General features: G+C 44.5%; 1 protein-coding gene across 1 annotated transcript; it reads left to right on the forward strand.

The window, feature by feature from the left end:
- Positions 1 to 1,769: 1,769 nt before the first annotated feature.
- abhd3 (abhydrolase domain containing 3, phospholipase) lies at positions 1,770 to 23,692 on the forward strand. The gene is made up of 9 exons (XM_086129944.1): positions 1,770 to 2,025; positions 6,631 to 6,794; positions 9,374 to 9,556; positions 12,334 to 12,379; positions 15,695 to 15,807; positions 19,947 to 20,120; positions 21,156 to 21,204; positions 21,674 to 21,839; positions 22,894 to 23,692. The coding sequence occupies exons 1-9, from the start codon at positions 1,864 to 1,866 to the stop codon at positions 23,073 to 23,075; spliced, it is 1,239 nt and encodes a 412-aa protein (XP_085986070.1). The 5' UTR covers positions 1,770 to 1,863; the 3' UTR covers positions 23,076 to 23,692.

The raw sequence follows: 23,692 nt of genomic DNA on the forward strand, positions 1-23,692 counted from the left end.
CCCACATTCCAAAAAACATGCATGGCAGGCTGATTGGACGCTCTAAAATTGTCCCTAGGTGTGAGTGTGGGCGTGGATGGTTGTTCGTCTCTGTGTTCCCTGCGATTGGCTGGCAACTGATTCAGGGTGTCCCCCGCCTACTGCCCGAAGACGGCTGGGATAGGCTCCAGCACCCCCCGCGACCCTAGTGAGGATCAAGCGGTTCGGAAAATGGATGGATGGATTATGCAATGGTTGACTTGTTTTACATGGATATGTCAAAAACTATACTATTATAGTTTTTTATAAAAACTATACTATTTTGTGCATGATAGGTTTTATGATGATGTCATTGACTTACACTATTTTCGATATAGTAAAATGGTACCCGTTTTGATATGTGGAAATCATAGATCTGACAAGAATCTTAATGAGTAGATGTAGCCGAAACTGTTTTTTCCCCCAGTTTCCACGACAGTGTAAATAGATCACACGGATTTGTTCAGAAGCACATCTTGTAGATTCTACCATAGCCCAATAATAACACTCGATATATTTAAAAAAACAAACAAACGAACTAACTAACTAATCCAAAACGAATCATTTTTAACAGATGAAAACAAATACTGTACAAACGAACAAACCGGCAAAAAACAAATAAAAACTGAGTGAATAGAAAAAAAACACAAAAGTCAAAAGGAAATAAAAACTAAATATAATGACAAATGAAAAAGTATTCTCGGCTAGCCCTGGCTCCCACTGAAGACAAGTGCAAAAGAAAATAACTCTAGGGCTGCCAAGCAGTGGCGGTTCTGGGGGGGGGGGGGCCAACGGGGGCCAGTGCCCCTGTAGCACCGATTCTGGCCCCCCCCTGTGGCCCCCCCTCCGAGCGCAGATTACGCAGTCGTGCCGAGTCGCCGACGCGAAAGGTGGAACAAAAGTGCGTGATTTAACATTCTAGACGGACCCTTTATTGCGCTGCGCCATTTAAAAATGAGCGGGAAAATGAGAAGCAGTCCGCAGAGAAGGAAATTACCACGACACGAGTGCTATTTGCGTGTGTGTGCGCGTGTTAATGTGCGTGTGTGTGTGCGTGCGTGTGTGTGTGTGTGTGTGTGTGTGTGTAACTTTTTTAGTCTCCCTTTTTATTTTAATTTTTATTTAACAGGATCAATATATAAGACATTGCCTTTTAAAATTTGGATAATTATATGCATGTAAAACATCTAGCTTCAGTGTATTTGCAATTTTTGTCCCCGGCAGGCTGGTACCATATCATCCCCTGGCTTGAATATTCTCAACAGATGGCCACGGCGTATTGTTACGCTTGTAGACATTTTAGCCCTCCTAATACTGTTTTTTTTCTCATCACTGTAATGTTATGACTACAATTTCAAAGTCTGAAGAAATAAAAAGTCAAATAAGATTTTGAATCTGTCTTTTTAGCCCTGGGTTGAATGTGCCCCCCCCCCCCCATCAAAACCCCTGGCCCCAGCCCGGCCCCCTCAGTGAAATTGATCCAGAACCGCCCCTGCTGCCAAGGATATATTCAGCTTTGCAAGGGTATCAAGGGGTCAACGTTATCTGGACAAATAGCGCCATCGCTCGGTCCGCTTTACACATACACCCAGCACTCCATGCCCTCCCCTCCAACCTCATCAGGTCCCCTTGGCTGTCTCCTGCAATGCAGGAAGCACACACACACACACACACACACACACACACACACACACACACACACACACACACACACGCTCACACAAGGGCGAGCGCTTACGCGCAATCACGCGCACGCGTACGCGCACCCACTCATAGACCGGGTCTGACTGTCGAGCCGGCCGCTGTTCTCGCAGCCCAGCGTCCCCAGAATCGAGGCGCCTTGCAATGATCTCGCCGCAGCTGAATTTGGATGTTTTGACGCGGGACCTGTCTCATTATCTGGAAAACCATGTGAAAGTTGGTCTGTTGGGCTCGGGAGTGGGGCTGTCTCTAGTGCTCGGTTTCAGCGCGGCGTACACCTGCTACTACCTCATCTCGGTGGCCAAGGTAAAGCCGTGCTGTGTGCTTATTTCTATGAAGGATTATGAAAGGATTCACACGTTTCGTTGCACGGGCGTGCAGCAGCAGCAGCAGCGGCGGCGGCAGCACCACCACCTCTGTGTGGTCGGAATGACGCTCGACGAACTGTCTGCCGCTAAAAACAGTTTTTGTTTTCGTCCTTATTGCACACTTTAATTTGATGATCCCATTCCTGAAGTACATGACATATGCATCCACATGGCTAACGCGGGCGCGCGCACACACACATGCAATCAATGTCAAGGCAATTACAGTTCACCGGATGTCTCAATACGTTAAAGCTAGCTCGAGTCCGCTCTCTAGTGTTCATCATTATTAGTATTATTGTATTACTCATAAATAGTCGTGGTACTGTACTAAGATTTAAGATATCCTTTATTTGTCCCACACTGGGGAAATTTACAGCCTACAGCAGCAAGAATGTGGGTAGAAAGAAGAAAGAAGAAAAAAACAAACACACACCGTTCAATTAGGTGCAATATAAATACAAAATGGATAAATCGCAGTGCTATTTACGATTGTTTTTCACATCATTTAATTATACTAGGAGTACAGTACAGTATATCTCCCTATTATACTGTGTTCCCCAATCCAAACCATTATTAAAGGCCATTACAGCAGTGATTATCTGACTTTGTCCACAAATACTGAGCTCTTCAAGTACCACCATCATGACCAACATTATATATTAGAATTATATATCTGTATGCATATCATATGTATCAGAATCAGAATCAGAATAATCTTTATTGGCCAAGTATGATATGTATGTACCTGTATGTTTAGCTATTTATGCAAATGCGTATGAAAAATACTGTACACACTATATATAAATATGTACATAAATACACACACATATATAGATACAGTACATGTAGTATTTATTAGACTTTTCATAGATGTGACTAGATTGGATCCGCAGATGTTTAGCATTTTCTGCAAGATTGTTTTTTATGGTCTCAATTTGTCAATCGATTCGCAAAGTAAAAAAATACATCAAATACAATCCTGTTCACCAAGGTGTCATAGCAAATCAGTCAGATTTTTTTTCTTTCCGATATTTTTACATAAATTGTTTTCAAATTGTATTTTACTGTAGTTTTATATCATGTATTATGTATGGATTATATTTATATTGCATTTTTTAATTGAATGCGGATTAGCTTTTTGAGTAGAATTTTTATTGTACATTGTAATTATTTTTCCCCCAATTCATTTCAGTGAATGTCAGTTATGAGCAAATTTTGACTATTGGTGGGCTGGGCCGATCACAATCCTCCACATAGATTAGATTGGCTAGATTAGTCCATCTTCTGAACGGATCGGTAATTTTATTTATATTGTGTTATAAATTTGTAAAAATACAATATTAATCAAATCAGAGATGTGATTCTGTAAAATATAATAAATGAATAAATAAAACCACATGATGTTTTGTTTCACAAGATTCCAGGTGTCAGCTTTTGTTTCGGATTTTGCACTACTTAATGGATTGTTTTTATCAATTTAGACTACCGGTACTTGGATTACAGCAATAGTTAGTGATGAATATGGGAATGGTACCTTTCGCCAAAATGCTGTGGACTCCACAAAATTTAACATGCACTGTTTGCTTGTGTCCCCTCCGTGAGTCGTCACCTTACCGTGATGGAGGGGTTTGTGTGTCCCAATGATCCTCGGAGCTAAGTTGTCTGGGGCTTTTTGCCCCTGGTAGGGTCACCCATGGCAAACAGGTCCTAGGTGAGGGACCAGACAAAGCACGGCTCAAAAGACCCCTTATGGTGAACAAAACAAATGGACTTCACTTTCCCTTGTCCGCACGTGGGTCACCGGGGCCTCCCTCTGGAGCCAGGCCTGGAGGTGGGGCTCGATGGCGACCGCCTGGTGGCCGGGCCTGCACCCATGGGGCCCGGCCGGGCTCAGCCCAAAGAGGCAACGTGGGTACCCCTTCTCATGGGCTCACCACCCATGGGAGGGGCCAAAGGGGTCGGGTGCAGTGTGAGCTGGGCAGCAGCCAAAGGCAGGGACCCTAGCGGTCCGATCCTCGGCTGCAGAAGATAGCTCTAGGGACGTGGAATGTCACCTCTCTTGCAGGGAAGGAGCCCGAGCAGGTAGAGAAGTTCCGATTGGATATAGTCGGACTTGCCTCCACACATAGCCTGAGTTCTGGTACCAGTTCTCTCGAGAGGGGTTGGACTCTCTTCCACTCTGGAGTTGCTCACGGTGAGAGGCGCAGAGCAGGTGTGGGCATACTCATTGCCCCCCGGCTCAGTGCCTGGACATTGGGGTTCACACCAGTAGACGAGAGGGTTGCCTCCCTGCGCCTTCGGGTGGCGGGACGGGTCCTGACCATTGTTTCTGCATATGCACCAAACAGCAGCTCAGCATACCCACCCTTTTTGGAGTCCTTGGAGGGTGTGCTGGAGAGTATTCCGGCTGGGGACTCCCTTGTTCTGCTGGGGGACTTCAATGCTCACGTGGGCAATGACAGTGAGACCTGGAAGGGCGTGATGGGGAGGAACGGCCCCCCCAATCAGAACTCGAGTGGTGTTGTGTTATTGGACTTCTGTGCTCGTCACGGATTGTCCATAACGAACACCTTGTTCAAGCATAAGGGTGTCCATATGTCCACTTGGCACCAGGGCACCCTCGGCCACAGTAAGGGATGCCGTCAAGCTGAAGAAGGAGTCCTATCGGGCCTTTATGGCCTGTGGGACCCCAGAGGCAGCTGACAGGTATCGACTGGCTAAGCGGAACGCAGCTTCGGTGGTCGCCGAGAGTTCGGTGAGGCCTGGAAGCCGACTTCCGGATGGCTTCGAGGAAATTCTGGTCCACCATCCGACGTCTCAGGAGGGGGAAGCAGTGCACCACTAACACTGTGTGCAGTGGGGATGGGGCGCTGCTGACTTCGACTCGGGACGTTGTGAACCGGTGGGCAGAGTACTTCGAAGACCTCCTCAACTCCACCAACACGCCTTCCTCGGAGGAAGCAGAGTCTGAGGACCCTGAGGTGGGCTCTCCTATCTCTGTGGTTGAAGTCACCGAGGTGGTTAAAAAGCTCCTCGGTGGCAGGGCCCCAGGGGTGGATGAGATCCGGCCGGAGTTCCTCAAGGCTCTGGATGCTGTGGGGCTGTCCTGGTTGACACGCCTCTGCAGCATCGCGTGGTCATCGGGGAGAGTGCCTCTGGATTGGCAGACCGGGGTGGTGGTCCCTCTTTTTAAAAAGGGGGACCGGAGGGTGCGTTCCAACTACAGAGGAATCACACTCCTCAGCCTCCCTGGTAAGGTCTATTCAGGGGTGCTGGAGAGGAGGGTCCGTCAGGAAGTCGAGCCTCAGATTGAGGAGGAGCAGTGTGGTTTTCGTCACGGCCGTGGAACTGTGGACCATCTCGTCCTCGAGGGTACGTGGGAACTTGCCCAACCAGTCTACATGTGTTTTGTGGACTTGGAGAAGGCGTTTGACCGTGTCCCTCGGGGAGTTCTGTGAGGGGTGCTTCGGGAGTATGGTGTACCGAGCCCCCTAATTCGGGCTGTTCGGTCCCTATACTGCCGATGTCAGAGTTTGGTTCGCATTGCCGGCAATAAGTCGGAATCGTTTCCAGTGAGGGTTGGACTCCGCCAAGGCTGCCCTTTGTCGCCGATTCTGTTCATAATCTTTATGGACAGAATTTCTAGGCGCAGCCGAAGCGTTGAGGGGGTCCGTTTTGGTGGCCTCAGTATTGCATCTCTGCTTTTTGCAGATGATGTGGTACTGTTGGCTCCTTCAAGCAGGGCTCTCCAACTCTCACTGTAGCGTTTCGCAGCCGAGTGTGAAGCGGTTGGGATGAAGATCAGCACCTCCAAATCTGAAACCATGGTCCTCAGTCAGAAAAGGGTGGAGTGCCCTCTCCGGGTCGGGGAGGAGATCTTGTCCCAAGTGGAGGAGTTTAAGTATCTTGGGGTCTTGTTCACAAGTGAGGGCAGAAGGGAGCGAGAGATCGACAGGCGGATCTGTGCAGCGTCTGCTGTGATGCAGACGTTGTATCGGTCTGTCGTGGTAAAGAAGGAGCTGAGCCAAAGGGCGAAGCTCTCAATTTACCGGTCGATCTACGTCCCAACCCTCATCTATGGTCACGAGCTATGGGTCGTGACCGAAAGAACGAGATCCCGGATACAAGCGGCCGAAATGAGTTTTCTCCGCAGGGTGTCCGGGCTCTCCCTTAGAGATAAGGTGAGAAGCTCGGTCATCCGGGAGGGGTTCAGAGTCGAGCCGCTTCTCCTCCACATCGAGAGGAGCCAGATGAGGTGGCTCGGACATCTGATTCGGATGCTTCCTGGACGCCTCCCTTGTGAGGTGTTCCGGGCATGTCCCGCTGGCAGGAGACCCCGCGGACGACCCAGGACACGCTGAAGAGACTATGTCACCCAGCTGGCCTGGGAACGCCTCGGGATCCGCCAGGAAGAGCTCGAAGAAGTGGCTGGGGAGAGGGAAGTCTGGGCTTCCCTCCTAAAGCTGCTGCCCCTGCGACCCGATCCCGGATAAGCGGTGGAAAATGGATGGATGGATGGATGTTTGCTTGTGTGTTTTTGTAGAAGCCGCAGCTCATTTCAGGAGGCAAGAAGTTCTACCAGTTCCTGCACGAGCAATGCCCCATCGTGTCGGAGACCTACTACCCCACCTTTTGGTGCTGGGAGAGCCGCATCCAAACGCTGCTCAGACCCTTTGTCACGGCCAAGCCTGGAGTGGCCTACAGGAAGTGAGTCCTACACTGGCGTTAACTCTTACACAAGAAACAGATCTGATATTTCTGTTAAGACTGAACTGAGTGGAGCTGTGTTACACTGTGAGGCATTCTGCCTTTATTCTCTATTTCACAACTAATCGGAGTCTTATCCTTCAGCAAAGCTCAGAGGACAAAAGAGGCCGTTTGTGCCTTTACAAATTGCGTCCCTCCCTCAAATCGTACTTTAGGGTAAAAAAAAATGGTGGTAATTATAATTTGGAGATTTACCCAAATGTGCCATCATAAATTCCTAATTCCATAAAGTTTCAGATTACTGAAAGGTGTCAAAAGACATCATAGGGAGCATTGACTACTCATTGTCATGCTTCATCTAAAGTCTTTTTTTAATGATTTATGTTGTCCTCCTAGTGTTATCATTGGTGATATTACAAGGACATTTGCGGTGGTAATCCACATTGTTCCCATCCTAATGCTGTTATCAAAAGTGACAGTCACATTTGCTGGAGTTATGTCTCAGAATAGTACAGGGCACCCCCCCCCCCCCCCACCACCACCACCTTAACACCCCTCCCACCTCCCATAATGAAGTCATTAAGACTCGAGGTCAAAGAGGGTGACCAAAGTGATTTGTCTCTGGTGGTGCAGGTGAAGCAATGCGGCGGATGCGTAGCCTCCCTCCCTTCCCCCTGCTCCCTTTCTTTGGCCTCCAGGTGCATATTTCACGGAGCTTCTGTAATTTCATGCTCCCTGTGCTAAAGGTGTAATGTACTCAGGCCAAGGTGGACCGGAATGGGAATTGATGGAGCATATAAGGATCCGCAAGCCCAGTGCTATTGGTCCCTCTTTTATATTTTACAAAGCACACGAGTGACTTTATGATCGCTGGGGAAATGAGCCAGCTGTCAGCAAAGGTTCTGTGCCGTCATCCATGTCAGGTTCATCTGTTGACATTAGTAAAATAAAACACCACTCAATGAAGGAAGCAAAGACACCAAGTTCATTTTGCTAGCAAGCGAAGGAAAGAAGACTGGAGGACAATCTCACCCAACCTTATCCGCAGTCCTCTCGCCCCTCTCGATTTTTTTATTGAGTACAGGAGATCCCTATCATACTTGTTCTGTGAAAGCTCATGTGTCGTATGCCATGCAAGGCAAAGCATTTTTGCTTAGTCATTTATTTTGCCCTCTTATCAACCCTCAGCAGTGTCATCATGCGTCAGTCGTGGATCTGAAAAAGGTCTCCTGGGCCTCAATGTGTGTCCAAAGTTGTCTCCACCCAAACTTCTTCACTACAAACAGCCTTTAATATGTTCAACAAATGTATCACTTCTCACTGTAAACAGCTCCAACAGAAAAACAAGCAAATGTATGAGAATAGAATTGCTTTTCGAGATGAAACTGAATTTAAAGGAAACGTATTATGCTTTTCTTTCACAATCTAAAACACTTATCAGGTTTATTACTAACATGTCCATGGCATGGCTTGACAGCCAGCATGTGGAACAGGGCTTCGGTTTGGCATGACTGATTTAGAGTGCCTCGGCGTTGACCGTGAGTGTGCACTACAGGACGGTGTGCACACAGACAATGGTGGATGTGCGTGCAGGGGGAGAGTTGTTTTTTTTTTTTTATTTTAAATGTCCAACTTGACAGCCAGCATGTGGAAAGGGGCCTTGTGTGGGCATGGCCGCTTTAGTTGTGGCATTGTGGAAAGCCACACAATGACCTGGTGGGATATAATACAGTCAGTCATGCCTTCTGTCTGATTGGTTGTTTTCTTCAGGTGCAGTGTTTTCTTCAACATCAAAACAGAGGTACATTAGTGGGCTCTCATCATTTTCCTCGTGCACAGCTGTCAGGTCATGATCACAGTATGACCAAAAATTACTGAAAGTGATTACATTTTTTTAAAACTGCACACTCCCACTTTAATTGCTCCTTCTCCATTTGCAGTGAAAGTGAACGGCGGCATATTTGTAGCAAGGTACCACTGTACTTTCTTGACACTAATTACAGTCGAGACCAAGCCTACCCACAAAAAGCGAAAATTAGCATTTAAGTGACACCAACAAAATACATCTGGGGATTCGTTTTTTTTTAAACCGGCAAAAAAATCTTCAAAAAAATGTTCATATACATTTAACATACAGTACATGTTTAGTATGAAAAACGGGGAGAAAATGGGAGATGAAAAAAAAAACAATCCACAAAAACTTTGACAAAAAATTGGTGGGAAAAAAAATCCACAAATATGCAAATCCGCCAGTGCTAAACCATGTGTAGGCGGGGTTGGACCGAACTACTTTTCTATTCGTCAGTGCTTTGGCAACATTTTGTGCCATCTTAGGGCTTGACAAAAAGAGCAGAATAATAGTCCTTGCCATGCGGATATGTGTGCTTTCCGCAGCAAAGATTCCACAGAAGAGAATGCAAATTTGTGCATCGCAAACTGCAAATTGGCGAGCAGTGACTGTGTTTCGATGCGTGTCTTACAATGAATGGGCTGGGTATCGGAAGCGCAAGACGATCAAGGTATAGGGCAGTGGCCATAAAGATGTGCGATGCTGACTGTTGTGCCTCCTCTCGTCGCAGTGAGCTTATTAAGGCGGCAGATGGAGGACAGATCTCCTTGGACTGGTTCGACAACGATGACAGCCTTGCTCATCCCCACCCTGCCTCCAGACCCACCGTCCTCCTCCTCCCGGGGCTGACCGGCACCAGCCGAGAGTCCTACATCCTGCACATGGTCGAGCAGAGCCAGGATCTGGGCTATAGGTGGGTGGTCTTGGCCTAATTTGCAACAGGGAGGTACACCAAATGGAAAGAAGACAGCACACCAGGCCTCATTTTATTTATTCAAGATGCAGATGTTCTGTCCAGAGTACACACAAATGAATCTTTCAGTAGCCCCGATCACATAGAGACTTGGCTAAATTACCACATCAGAGCCATAACAGATTTTGCCACATGTCATAGAGTGACACAAAAAAGAGCCAGTCATTGAAATAAAAAAGTCTGTCTTTTAAACAGTGATCGAGCAAAATTGACGTATTGGAAATGTAAAATCGGATTAAGGTAGCATTGATCTGCCTTTGTCTTTCACACACAACTTAGGGAAGAGATCCCACAAAATCGCCATAACAGAAGAGATGCCTTTAGCCATTTGTCATTTTACACCAAAACCAGCAGGAAGTTGGTGTGCTTCTACAACTAGTAGCCTCTTTCACACAGATAGACTGCAAAACTGCCACATTGAATGCATAACAGAAGATATTGCTGCAAATCAGTGAGATTTCACCTGGAAACACAGAAAAGATGCAGTCATCGACATAACCTTTCCTCCCTAGTCTGTTTCCCACAAAGAGTATGTGAAATTACCGCATTGAAGTCTTAGCAGAAGATATCGCTCAAAGTCGGTGAGATCCAACACTGTGACACACAAAAGTTAGAAACATGACCCGCTCATGTAAATGGCCCCAAAATAAGCCCACAATCTTTTTCACACAGACAAATAAAAAATGTATTATTATTATTATTATTAAATCACAGCATTTCTTTGACAGAAGACCTGCCATTTATCTACCTTTGCCTTTTACACAGAGCCCAGCAAATTAGAATGTTGATCAGATAATTGGATGCGATCAGCTCCAGTGTATAAAATGCTTCTGCATTACTGTGCAAAAGCACACACTGTCCTGCCTTCCTGGGTTCTGTATAAAAGGCAAAGCAGCTAATTACAGGACCCTCTGTAGTTGCAGGTTCTCTCTGTGTGTGAGAGACTCATTCAGGGCTTAGGGTTATTTCCACTTGCCTTGTGTGCTTCTGTGAAAAAGGCAAAGGCAGCTTTTTGTAGGATCCTCTGTTACAGTTGTTTTGCAGGGTCTCTGTATGAAACGACCTTGGGTTATTGTTGGTGACAGGTACAACTCACGCATTGCTGATTTTGCCACATTTGGGAAGCTTGGTGAACTCAGCATCTCCCACCCCTCATTCCTGAGTGTGTGTGTGTGTGTGCGTGGCTTAATGACTTGCAGCTTATCCTGCCACAAGCTGTGCAGCTAAGCCCACAGCAGCTTTTGAGTGCTTGCTGCAGTATGTTTTTTTTTTTTTAAATCAAAACCGCCCCCACCTCTTTGCTCGTGTCTTCAAGCCCCACCCCTGCAACTGAGTTACTCATACGCAGGCCCTTCACATAGATGACCAGCCAGGGACGATGCTGATGCATGTCCACCACACAAGCAAAGAAGGAACATTTCTATTAGAAAGCGTAAAATATGCTCGTGTTTTTTGTTTGTGGATCATTTGAAAATTCGATGCAATAAATTTTATCCAAGGCTAGAGCTGCTTATGAAATAAAATGGGATTCACAAACCTAACCTGATTGGTCTCCACTGTCATGAACGTGGTGGTGGAGGACGACCCAAAAATCAGGCAGGATTGGACAATGAAACAACAAAGTTAATCTTTTGTGAGTTACCGACTTTTCAGAAGTGTGTCTGAGAGTGAGCACTTCTGCAATCTGGGCTGACTGTTTCCTCACAGTAAGGCTGAATGCAGAATTTCCTTGCCAGTGACTTGGATGCTAGGCTGGGTGAAGATCTGGAACCACTGTCAAACGGCGGCCGGACTACACTGTTACAAAATTTGTTCCTGCCATTGGCCCAGCAGTATGTGCCTCGAAACTATACTATAATTTGCAAATTTAAAAAAACCCACTTTTTTGGGGGGTGAAATTTTTGTCAGATTGAAACAGTCATTATGACTTGACTGTGACATGATTAAAGTTGGCTGTAACTACTCCCACAGTGGCAGAGTCCTCCCTCTTGCAGAACCGCCAGTCTAAACCCATCTGCGAAATTACCAACATCAAGGCTAACCCACCGCCGTGCAGGATTTGCAGCTGCCACGAAAATAAAACTCTACATGTTCTACGCAGCTCCTCTTGTTGTCTGTTGTCTGTTTAAGAGGGAGGAAATTTCATCTGTGCTGTATACAGCACATTTGACAATAAAGTTGGACTTGATACTTGATGTTATGAAAGACATTTTGACAAAAATGTTTTTTTCTTTTTCCACCTAACTGTTCTGGTAAAAGTTGTCTTCTTTAACAGAACTGAAAAAAAATTAAGATAAAAAATTAGAGGAACAAAAATGCAAACCACTACTTACTATACATTTAAAATGAAAAAATGAATGTCTGATGGTGTCGTTTATACATGCTAGACTTCTGTGCGTGTAGCTTGAGTTCAGTTTTGACCCTGCGAAAGTGAGCGTGAATGATTGTCCGCATGTGCTTCATGATTGACTGGTGGCCAGTCCATGCAGTAGTCTGCCTCTTGCTGAATATCAGCTGGAATAGATTGCATCGTACTCTCAACCAGGTAAGGTAATTATAGAAAAGGGGTGGATGGCTGTATTACCCAATATATACATACACCATATAGACATTATGATCATAGCAAATTGTTTCTGTGCTTGTTGGAGTTGTCATTCAAGAGTTAAAAATGATTGGTGCATTAACATTTGTACATGTCTCCGTTTTGTGGTTTTCAGAGCCGTGGTTTTCAACAACAGAGGTGTGTCGGGGGAAACTCTTCTGGTAAGAATCCAAAACTGGGTCACCGTTTACATGCAACATTCAAAACCAAATAGATTCAACCAAACATTTTCTGTTTTATAAAGAAGTCAGACAAATCTCCAAATTCATCAGTTCTCCATTATCGTGTTAGTACATCCCCAGAGACTTTAGTTTGATGATCGTTTTAAGGATTACCTTATTAAGAGCAATAATAAAACCACAGATAAAATAATAAACAAAGAAAGAAAGATTTAAGGTGGATACGCAAGTCTGAATAGGTGGGTTTTGAGCTGGGTTTTGAATATGGAAAGAGAGTCAATATTACGAATGTTCTGTCCTTTGTTCTGCAAGGGGGGCTACTTTTCAACCATGTTCACTCCTCTCCTCCACTCTTCTGTTCTCGCACAGTTGCATGATCATTTGTGGTAGCTAAAGTACAGTTTTGATCACGAAGGTCAGATGACCGTCACTACGAAAAGTGACACACAATTCGAAAAGGCTTCGTTCAAATATAAGCTTCTGTTTTTTTTTAAAAAAAGGAACTTAAAATAATGATAATTACATTCATTATATTAAGTTTGGTAGTGCTGTCAGGTATCATGCGGACATTGTATCGGTCTGAAGTGGTAAAGAAGGAGCTGAGCCAAAGGGCGAAGCTCTCAATTTACTGGTCGATCTACAGTACGTTCCAACCCTCATCTATGGTCACGAGCTATGGGTCGTGACCGAAAGAACGAGATCCCGGATACAAGCGGCCGAAATGAGTTTTCTCCACAGGGTGTCCGGGCTCTCCCTTAGAGATAAGGTGAGAAGCTCGGTCATCCGGGAGAGGCTCAGAGTCGAGCCGCTTCTCCTCCACATCGAGAGGAGCCAGATGAGGTGGCTCGGACATCTGATTCGGATGCCTTCTGGACGCCTCCCTGGTGAGGTGTTCCGGGCCTGTCCCACCGGGAGGAGACCCCGAGGAAGACCCAGGACACGCTAGAGAGACTATGTCACCCAGCTGGCCTGGGAACGCCTCGGGATCACCTGGGGAGAGCTGGAAGAAGTAGCTGGGGAGAGGGAAGTCTGGGCTTCCCTGCTAAAGCTGTTGCCCCCATGACCCGGCCCCGGATAAGCGGTAGAAGATGGATGAATGGATGGATGTCAGGTATCATGGCTGTATCTGGATTTGAGGTTATAATTGTTTCAGTAAATGTTCTTAATCTTTGTCGGTCAAGAGACAGTGTCGCTGCTACTGGCAAGGATTATGTCAGACTTAATCGCGTATTTACTTATTTATGTATTTTAAGAACCAGGGACACAGCTTCATAGGGCCCAGCCCCTAGTGTCACATTGAGTCACCCTGGCCACCCAACTCACAAATATCTGACTAGGCCCCTGTTAAGCACCCACCCTCCAAGAAATGGGAGCCGGCCAAGCTTTGGCGATCCAGACACCTGGCTTAATCCTCTCCTCCTGTATATTTAGCCAACATAAGGGGCTGAGGTGGGATATTGCTGCATCAGAACACTGTTCTTCTTGGCTACATGAGCAACGACCAGACAGTACTGCCTGTAAAGTCACACTGAAACCAGGGTTCATGAAGTTTAGTCCATTTTATTGTGTGCAACCTTGGCACTGTCCATCGGCCACAGTGGGGGGTCTTTGTCCCTCGTTTCAATTGGTAATTGTGCCCCTTTCTGCGCACATGATTTAGCATTGATACGCTCTTGTGCGCATTTTCTGTATGAGTGTGAGCGCCATTGTGCATTGTTTAAACGAGCCAGGCTTTTAGAATGGCCCCGCTGTGTACCACCGGGTCCAATTTCAAGGCCTTGTGAGCCGTTGCGTTACAATTAAATAGAGAAACAATTAACCGGTGTCACTTTGCAACACAAAATTTGGTAAGTATGTCTACCTTGACAGGTTGCTAAAAAAGTCCCAAGGACCCATACCCGAAATTTGTCTCAAAGCCGCTATTGGAGGCGAATTCCAGGACTCGTACTTTGATAAATTCACCCAAATGAGCCTCAGGACCGGCTTTTCTTGACAAATGAGAAACCCTAAATCGCAAAGCCTTTTCACCAGTGCCATCTCCTGTGGGTGGAGCATGAGGTCAAGTTTGAATCCCTCTTTAAATGTTCTGATCTCCCGTTTTCACCTCAGAACCACATCCAGAGAAGTTAGCATAGCTCAGCTTCCCATGGCTGATGTTGTCATGTTGTTCAAACAGGCTGAGCAGTTGAATTTTTAATGTGGACAAGAGCGTTTATGGACTGAAGTAATTGCGGTATTGACCCATTTTTTTCCCTGAGGGGAAATGGGAGACTTCTACAGTATTTCAAGAGAGTGTGTACGAAGGCAAGAGCACACAAGGGAAGAAGTAAACAAGAATTTAGTGGTTAGCCAGAGTTTCTACTTGAATTTTAATGACGGGCCCTGAGAACTTCCGCAACATCAGGAGAAACGGGACAAACGGGCGTCCTGCCCATGGAAGGCATTGAATGAATGTGGTACATTGCAACGTAACAAGTCTGACAAAGCGAAACACAAAGAAACGAACCCTTGCATTGACTGTGCTGGCATTATAATTGAGCTCCCTTTGTATTGTGGGGAGAAGTGGTGAGCACTACGCGTGTTACTTTTTACCCTCCTCAGTGAGGGTGGTAAAAAAAAAAAAAAAAAAACTAAATAAATGTAACAATGCTTCTATTTATTTTTGCTGGCCACGTCGTTCATTAGGGCCGCTACTGGTTGCCGGGCAACATTGACAAAATATTGGCACATTCTCGGCATGCCCACAAGTTTGTTTGAATGACAACGTAGGGACTGATAGCGTTATAACCCACGTGAGAAACAGCTCAGTCACGTTTTGCCTTTTCATGTGTGAGCAAGTCCAACAAGTGGATGTTGACAGTGTTGCCTACCACGTCCTCACTATGCCACCCATTAACAAAAACATTTTTTTGAGATCACCTCGATTTAACCAGGTGATCTCATTGAGATCAGAGCTCTCTTGTGTAGGTATGAATGAAAATGCAGCAAAGACCACATGTCTTTTTGGCTTCAAAAGAGAAGTAATACTTCTGAAATAACATTCCATTTCCATTTTTTTTTTTTACATAATTGACATGAGGTTTAAAAGAGAGAATCGTCAAGCTATACACTGAGATACATTTACTTTAATGCCCACAAATGTGGGAAAGGAGAGCTAGAGTCACGATGCACTTTTCAGTCATTTATTTAAGAGAAAATACATACTCTACTTAGTGTCTGGGATGACCATAAAAATCATTGTTTCTGTCCAAAAGATGGTCAAATTGACAATGTTGTCGCAACTCCCTGTCCCTGCAGACACCTCGGACCTACTGCGCCGCCAACACGGAGGACCTGGAGACCGTCATCGAGTATATCCACACGACCTACCACATGGCACCTATCATGGCGGCGGGAGTGTCCATGGGCGGGTAATGAAGCCACTCGCTCCATTTGCTGACAAATGTTGACAAAGGCGACTGAAAGCCGCCATCGGATGGATTAGAAAGAGATTAACATTACTACCTTGACAAAAGGGAAATCCAGTGCGCACGGATCACTCACGTTTATTAATTTTGTCCAGCTCATTGTCCGCTTGGCGAAGTCCGAGACATGAGGTACAAATGCATATTTCCTCAAACTGTAGCCTCTACTTCAGTGATAATCCCAACCACTGTTCTGTGAGCAATTATCCAATTTTAATGAAAAGTAGGATTTATTTACTACAAATAATACAGTATATACTGTATGTTCATCTGTCTATCAGTAATAGTGATAAGATAAGAAGAAGATAAGAAAACCTTTATTTGTCTCACAATGGGGAAATTCCCAAGTTACACCAGCAAGAATTATCAAAGGGAGAAGTAGAAGAACAAAAAGTACATAAGTAAACATAAATAATAAAATATAAATGTAAGCATATTCAGAATGGGTGAGTGGGGGTGAGTCCAGGTTTTCAGGTCAGGTCTGTCTATTCAATAGCCTGACAACAGTCGGCAGGAATGAGCGGCGGTATCTCTCCTTCTTGCAGCGCGGGTGTATTAGTCTCTGGCTGAAGGAGCTGCCCAGTGGTGTCAGGGTGGCCTGGAGGGGGTGGTAGGGTCTGTCAATCATAGCTTTTAGCTTGGCTAGCATCCTCCTGTGGCCCACCTCCTCCAGAGTGTCCAGGGAGCATCCCAGGAAAGAGCTGGCCCTCCTGACCAGTCGGTCCAGTCTCTCTCTGTCCCAGGCTGAGATGCTGCCTGACCAGCAGACTATGCCATAATGAATGGCTGGGCCACCACAGAGTCATTCATAGAAGGTCTTAAGGAGTGACCCCTGAACTCAACTCAACTCTCAACTCAACTCAACTGTATTTATAGAGCACTTTCAAACAGCCATTGCTGCATACAAAGTGTTGTACATGGAGCGACTAACATATATACAACAAGAAAGCAATAATCAGTAACAAAGATGGTAGTAGGCACCAAACAGCAAAACTAAGATCAAATCTGAGTCATGCTGAGTCAAATGCCAAAGAATACAAGTGAGTTTTGAGGCGGGTTTTAAAGATGGGCAACGAGGCGGCTTGCCGAATGTTCAGCGGGACGTCATTCCAGAGAGAGGGACCAGTAACGGAAAAGGCTCGATCCCCTCTGAGCCTCAGTTTAGATCTTGGTACTTCTAATAACGTCTGGTCCACAGACCCGAGGCGCCGGGCAGGTGTGTAGGGGCGGATGAGCTCAGAGAGGTAAGGTGGCGCGAGGTCATTTAAAGATTTGAAAACAAATAATCGGATCTTGAAAAGAACTCTAAAATGTATAGGGAGCCAGTGAAAGGATGCCAGAGTAGGAGTTATGTGCTCCCTCTTACGAGTACCAGTCAAGAGGCGAGCAGCAGCATTCAGGACCAGCTGGAGCCGCTTAATGGAGGATTGTCTGACTCCAAAGTAAAGTGCAGTGCAGTAATCGAGCCGGGATGTGACGAAGGCGTGAATTACTGTCTCAAGGTGCTCATGAGAAAGGAGAAGTTTTACTTTAACCAGCTGTCTCTCAACTCTCTGAACTCCCCAAACCTCCGTTTTCTGATCAGGAAGAGCTTGCCCATTCCTGATCACAGCGTCCGTGTTGGTAGACCAGTCTAGTTTATTGTTGAGCAGAACGCCTAGGTACTTGTAGGACGTCACCCTCTCTATGTCCGTACCCTGGATGTTCATCGGTGCAGGTGAAGTGTTTCCTGCAGAAATCCACAAACCAACTCCTTCGTTTTCCTGGGGTTGATCTGGAGGTGGTTCTGCAGGCAGCAGTCCACGAAGTCCTCCGTCAGTCCCCTTTACTCCCGATCATCTCCGTCCATAACGAGGCCGACGATCGCGGAGTCATCAGAGAACTTTTGAAGGTGGCAATTTGGAGTGACGTAGCTGGAGTCGGAGGTGTAGAGACTAAACAGGAACAGAGCCAGGACAGTCCTCTGCGGGTGCTGCAGAGAAGCCTGTCCGACTCACAGCTCTGTGCCCTCACGTACTGTGGCCGTGAGGATGTACAGTAAAAGAAAAAATAACTTTCACTACATTGCACGAGGTAAAATTAACCAGTGTATATAATACACACAGAATCATATCTTTGTGTTCACACTGAACAAATTGAGACAGATCATTATTTCAAAATACAGGATATTTTTTTGTGAAAATCTTTGTTCTGTGGGGTCAGGCAGGGTAATATGTTTTCGGATTTTTCATGGCAGTGAGATTTCATGCTGATTTGACTTATTTTCATGAATGACATTAGTTTCAATTAGTTTTTAGAGCAAGTTTTATTTTTTCCCCAAAAAATATTTTGTTTTAATTTAGTTTTTATGAGTTTTAGTTTTTTTCTTTTTTAAAGGTGTTTTTTTTTTTAAGGTAATGAAGTAAACTGCTCTTCTCTAACAACTGAACTTCCTTCTTCTCTTCTGTAGCTACAGATGTCCAGCACTACCAAAATAAATGGATTTAAAAATGCAGGACATTTTTACTCTGATTAGTTTTATTGTTAGCTTTAGTTAGGAGTATAAACGTGAAATGTAGTTTTAGTCAGTCATCATTTTTTAGAAGCATTTTTGTTTTTATTTTATTTCGTGAACAAGAAAGTTTTTTCAATTTTAGTTTTAGTCATTTTGTTGATTTTCATGAACTACAATTACCTTGTGTGGTGCACATGAGATTTTTATTGGTAACTCCACAATGTTGTGTGCGTCCGTGTTTGGGACCTAGTAGTCTCCATTAATAGCGCCACTTTTGTTTGACATTAATTGTAATGTACTGCTAACATTGTTTATTTGTCCATTGATGCATACACATGAATCCCTTCCTGTCCAGAGACCTTCTGTGTCTTGAGTTGAGCAAATCAATGCCCATGCTCACTTTTTACCAAAATGACCCTTTGTCACGTTTGACTTTGCTCGCTATGAGATCATATACTGTACATAATACAATATAACACATCCTGGTTTATAAAGCGCTTTCACAACAGCTGCAGCTGTAACAAAGTGCTTAACAAAACAGTTAACATAAAGTAAAACAATAAACACAACACATAACATAAAACACGGACAGTTGTGCAGTCCTAACCACTTTTCCATCACATGCTTTGTTGTTTGAAGCAGTTTGAGATGAAAGAGGAGAGAATCAAAGAGTCCTTTAACCAGTGGATCAGAGACGTCATGCTCAAAATGTGCACACGTCGGCTACAAGCTAAGTTTCAAAGTCAACAAGAAGCTGTAGCATCCATTGACGAAAAAAGAGATTGATTCACTTCTCCTGTCCCATGTAAATCCATTTCAATTCCAAGCGGTGACTCTCAGTTCCAAATATGCATTTGCGCTCTGCGCTGACGCTCCTCTCTCTTCATCCTCAACTTCAGCAGCCATCCATCCAGCCGCACCAATGCAGACTGTCTGTGTGTATGTATGTAGTACTGTATATGTATATAGCAGACTATGGTTTTGCTATGGAGTACTCTCTCAGCTTGGTTGCAAGTAGATGATGTTTGGGGTGGGCACATTCAGAGCAGAAAGGTTGAAACAGTTTTATCATCGCATAGCAGATTGTCCATTTTTTTCTGCTAGGATAACTGCAAAAATTCCAGCAAGTCAATGAAGGCAAGCCTTTGGTAAGGCTAATAATGGTGAGAAGTTATGTTAAAGGTTCCCGGAAATTACAGTGGAACCTCCTGAGTTTACTGCATGTTTAATTGGTTCCACAAATTCTATTTACCAAGCAGATGTGTACATAAACAGCATGTTGGTAATGGCTAGGGTAAAAAGACAACAAGTGTGCCAACAAATCTTGCCCACTGTTATCTATGTGGTTGTGGTTCTTCGAAGGCTGCATCATTTTATATTATTTTATTTTGGCTTGTGTTCCCGTGCAACATTACGGTTTACTTACTGCAGGCCCACAAATCAGATTTTTTTTTTTAAGTGTTTGTATGTGGAATGGCTCTGTCGGAAATGTAGCCTCTGATAAACAGAGGTTCATTGTATATGGTTAATATGGATTGACTCTCATTTTTATATTTGATTTAATTTCAAGTTTTCTTCTTTGTCCCTTCAGGATGATGCTGGCTAACTACTTGGGGCGCAAGGGCCAGGAGACGTGTCTGAGAGGGGTGGTGGTGTTCTCAGCCGGCTGGGACGTGTTTCAGTGCACGGCATCGCTGGAAAAGCCGCTGGACCGCTTCCTCTTCAACTCCTACCTCACCAGCTGCCTGCAAGCCTCGGTGCACAGGTCAGCCGCTGGGCCAAAGTGGGATTAGCGCGGCCGCTAGCCCACTGCTAATGCTATAAGGCAGCCTTGCGGGGCTTTAGCAGTCTGGAGATGAAATCAGAAATGGCCATCACATTTTTTGCTTTTTAAATTTCTTCGAATTTGTGACTGCATGTTCACAAAAGGTGTGTGCGTAGGTGTGTGTGTGTGTGTGGTTAGAGTTGTTTTTTTTTCAAATGTTAAGAGGATAATAGATCTTTAGTATTACTAATACTAATTTAGTATTTAGTATAGAAGTTTATTATATTAATAGTCCATTCATCCATCCATTTTCGATCCGCTTTGTCATCACAAGGGTCGCAAGGGGTGCCGGAGCCTATCCCAGCTGTGTTTGGGCAGTAGGCGGGGGACACCCTGACCCGGTTGGCAGCCAATCGCAGGGCACACATGAACGAACAACCATCCACGCTCACAATCACACCTAGTGACAATTTCGAGCATAGGTGTCAAACTCAGGTCCTGGAGGGCCGCTGTCCTGCATGTTTTCCAAGTCTCCCTGTTGCAACACACCTGATTCAAATGAACAGGTTCAATGTCAGGCTTCCGCAGAGCTTGCTGATGATCTGATCATTCGAATCAGGTGTGTTGCAACTTGGAGACTTGGAAAACATGCAGGACAGCGGCCCTCCAGGATCTGAGTTTGACACCTATGATTTAGAGTGTTCCATTAACCTGCCGTGCATGTTTTTGGAATGTGGGAGGAAACCGGAGCACCCGGAGAAAACCCACCCAGGCACGGGGAGAACATGCAAACTCCACACAGGGAGGCCAGAGCCGGAATTGAACCCTGCACCTCTGCACTGTGAGGTGGAGGGAGAGAGAGGAGAGCTATGTAGCTATACATATGAATATTATGTGTGTGATTATATAGTGTTATCTTATTAATGTCATGTATGAATAACTGTACTGTATTCATAATGTTACATAATAATTCATTTATTTTAGTAAGAATGTCATACGTGAAACATTACGCATGTCTGTTCATCTGCCCACCAGACACAGACCAGTGCTTGAAAAGTGTTACGACATCGACCACGTTATGAAGGTAGGGGATTTTTCTCACTCATCTTTAGCCCCTTTCACGTTGCCTGTTTAAAAAAAAATGTTTGGTCCACCTTATTGTCCAGGCTCAATGAGATTTGTATTTATTAATTAATTAATTTAGAACTTTTCCATGCTGTTATATGGAAGCGCACACAAAGTCAGTGACATGCTAGGAAGGGTCACCGACCATTTTGAGAGTGAGAGCTCCTTCATGTGTCCTGATTGTGTGAAGGGCAACCAAATTGACACACGTCTGAAATAACGGATTTGTCCAAATTACCTTGAATAATATTAGCATGTTATTTTTAATACTTTCAACAACATTCCGAGCAAATCACATTGTCCTAGCACTGGCGGACTACTCAGGTGGTGCTGCCGGGCTACCTGGTGCACCACGCTGATGACCCCTGTGCTAGATTATGGTTGTTTTTTCCGATGAAAGAGGCTTACTGACCCCATTCCCGTCTCAGGCTAGGACCATCCGAGAGTTTGACGAGAGATTCACATCCATCATGTTTGGCTACGCCACCAACGACGACTACTACCACGATGCCAGTCCGGTCCACAGGCTGCAGTCTGTGCAGGTGCCCATGCTGTGTCTCAACGCTGCTGATGACGTCTTTTCCCCGTCTCACGGTAAGAGCCTTTAAAGCTTATAGATCAATTTCAATGTCTTTTAATTTAAAGTTACTGTCCGCTGCTCACAAAAATGCACGATAACCTGAACAGGTGAACTTAATTCGAGGTTTATCCTGAAATTTCACTCAAATGCCAAAGTTCCTTACTCTGTGTGAGTAGCTCATATTATTTCTGTAATATGAAAGGATTTAAAAAATGAATTGAACTGTTAATATTTTTTTTACTGACTTGTTATGAATGATTCTGTGTGGGAGGAGTCACATAACTAAAAATGTTAAACTCAGAATTCTTCTCAAATACTTTCCCAAATTTATAAACATTTCTTGAACTACATTTTCATAAATAAATTGTTTTGCCATTAAAAAAACCCTGCTATTTCACCTTTTATGCACATACTGTATCATACTGCACGTGCATCTTGTTATAATTGTGATGCACGCACGCACGCACGTACGCACGCAGGCACATTCTAACAGCAGTGGAAGTCGACACAACATCGTTCAAATGTCAGGTTTTTGTCTTAAAAAAAAAAAAATCATTTCAGAACTTTTTTTATTCACCATTAACATGACCCATAACCTGTACAAATCAAATAAACGACTGACAAAAACAGGTTATTTTGCATAAAATGTGGTTGGTTAATTCAGCCAATTCCCAATTGCAGTGGGTGTGCACACTTCTGCAACACATTTTTTCAGTTCTTTAATTTTACTGCTTTTCTTGCAAAAACCTCCGTTTTTTTTTACATTTTTACATGATTTTGTTCACAATAATGGTGACAAAGATTTTTAAATGATTATTATTTGTTTTTGTTTTTTTACATCACAAAGAAATGATTTTTGAAAAAGGGTGTGTAGGCCTTTTATACCTTTGTAGAAACATGTATATTTTATCTTCATTGAATGATTGAGTAATTTAATAAGCATATTCACATTTGAATTCATTCACTCATTTCAATGATTTATTGAACTGAATTAATAGCACCCAAAATGTAGAAAAAAAATCAGCATGCAAATGAGTCTTTTGTTTTTGTTGTGGTCGTGTTTGTCAGCCATCCCTGTGGAGGCAGTGAAGCAGAACCCCAACCTGGCCATGCTCATTACCTGCCACGGCGGCCATATTGGCTTCCTGGAGGGCCTGTGGCCAAGGCGGAGCACCTACATGGACCGCGTCTTCCGCCAGTTCGCCCGCGCCGTCATCGAGCAAGGCGGCCGACTCAAAGACCTCTCGTGAGAGCGGAATCAACCCCCGCCCAGTCATTTCTCGCCAAGCTGCATTCCATCCGTCCTTCCATTCCCTCTCCATCCCTCGATTGACCTTCTTCCTCATTCCTTCCATCTCTTTCTCCCGCCACACTCAACAAAAAAACATTGTTCTGATCTGAAGGGCACGTCCGATTAGCTGCAGTCATTTGATTTATGTATTCCTCCATATCATTGATTGTGACATTGGAAAAAAAGGCTAAGTGTTTCGAACATTGCTAAACATGACAATACATCCTTTTCACATTCAACAGTAGGATGTTAGCCCTCAGGGACTTTGGATTATTTTAAGGTGTCCGCTTTCATTTGAAAGGACTTTTTGGGGGGATTTATTATTTTTTTTCCCCCAAAGCTAAAGCTAAAAACACAAGATTGCTTTCTGGATTGCACAAGGCTTAACTCCATTTCAATGCATGTCAGCAACTTTGCACAAATTCATCGACCGTGTACTTTGAAATACTTAGGCAGATTTTTATGCATTTTAATTATTGTGACACTGTCAAAAAAAACTATGGTCACTTTAAAAGAAATGAAGTAAAATGAATTCATGTATTCATTTCCACACACACACACACACACACACACACA

This window comes from Hippocampus guttulatus, chromosome 14 (genome assembly GCF_054856545.1).
Source record: "Hippocampus guttulatus isolate MCC_2025c chromosome 14, RoL_Hgut_1.0, whole genome shotgun sequence".
Classification (NCBI taxonomy): domain Eukaryota; kingdom Metazoa; phylum Chordata; class Actinopteri; order Syngnathiformes; family Syngnathidae; genus Hippocampus; species Hippocampus guttulatus.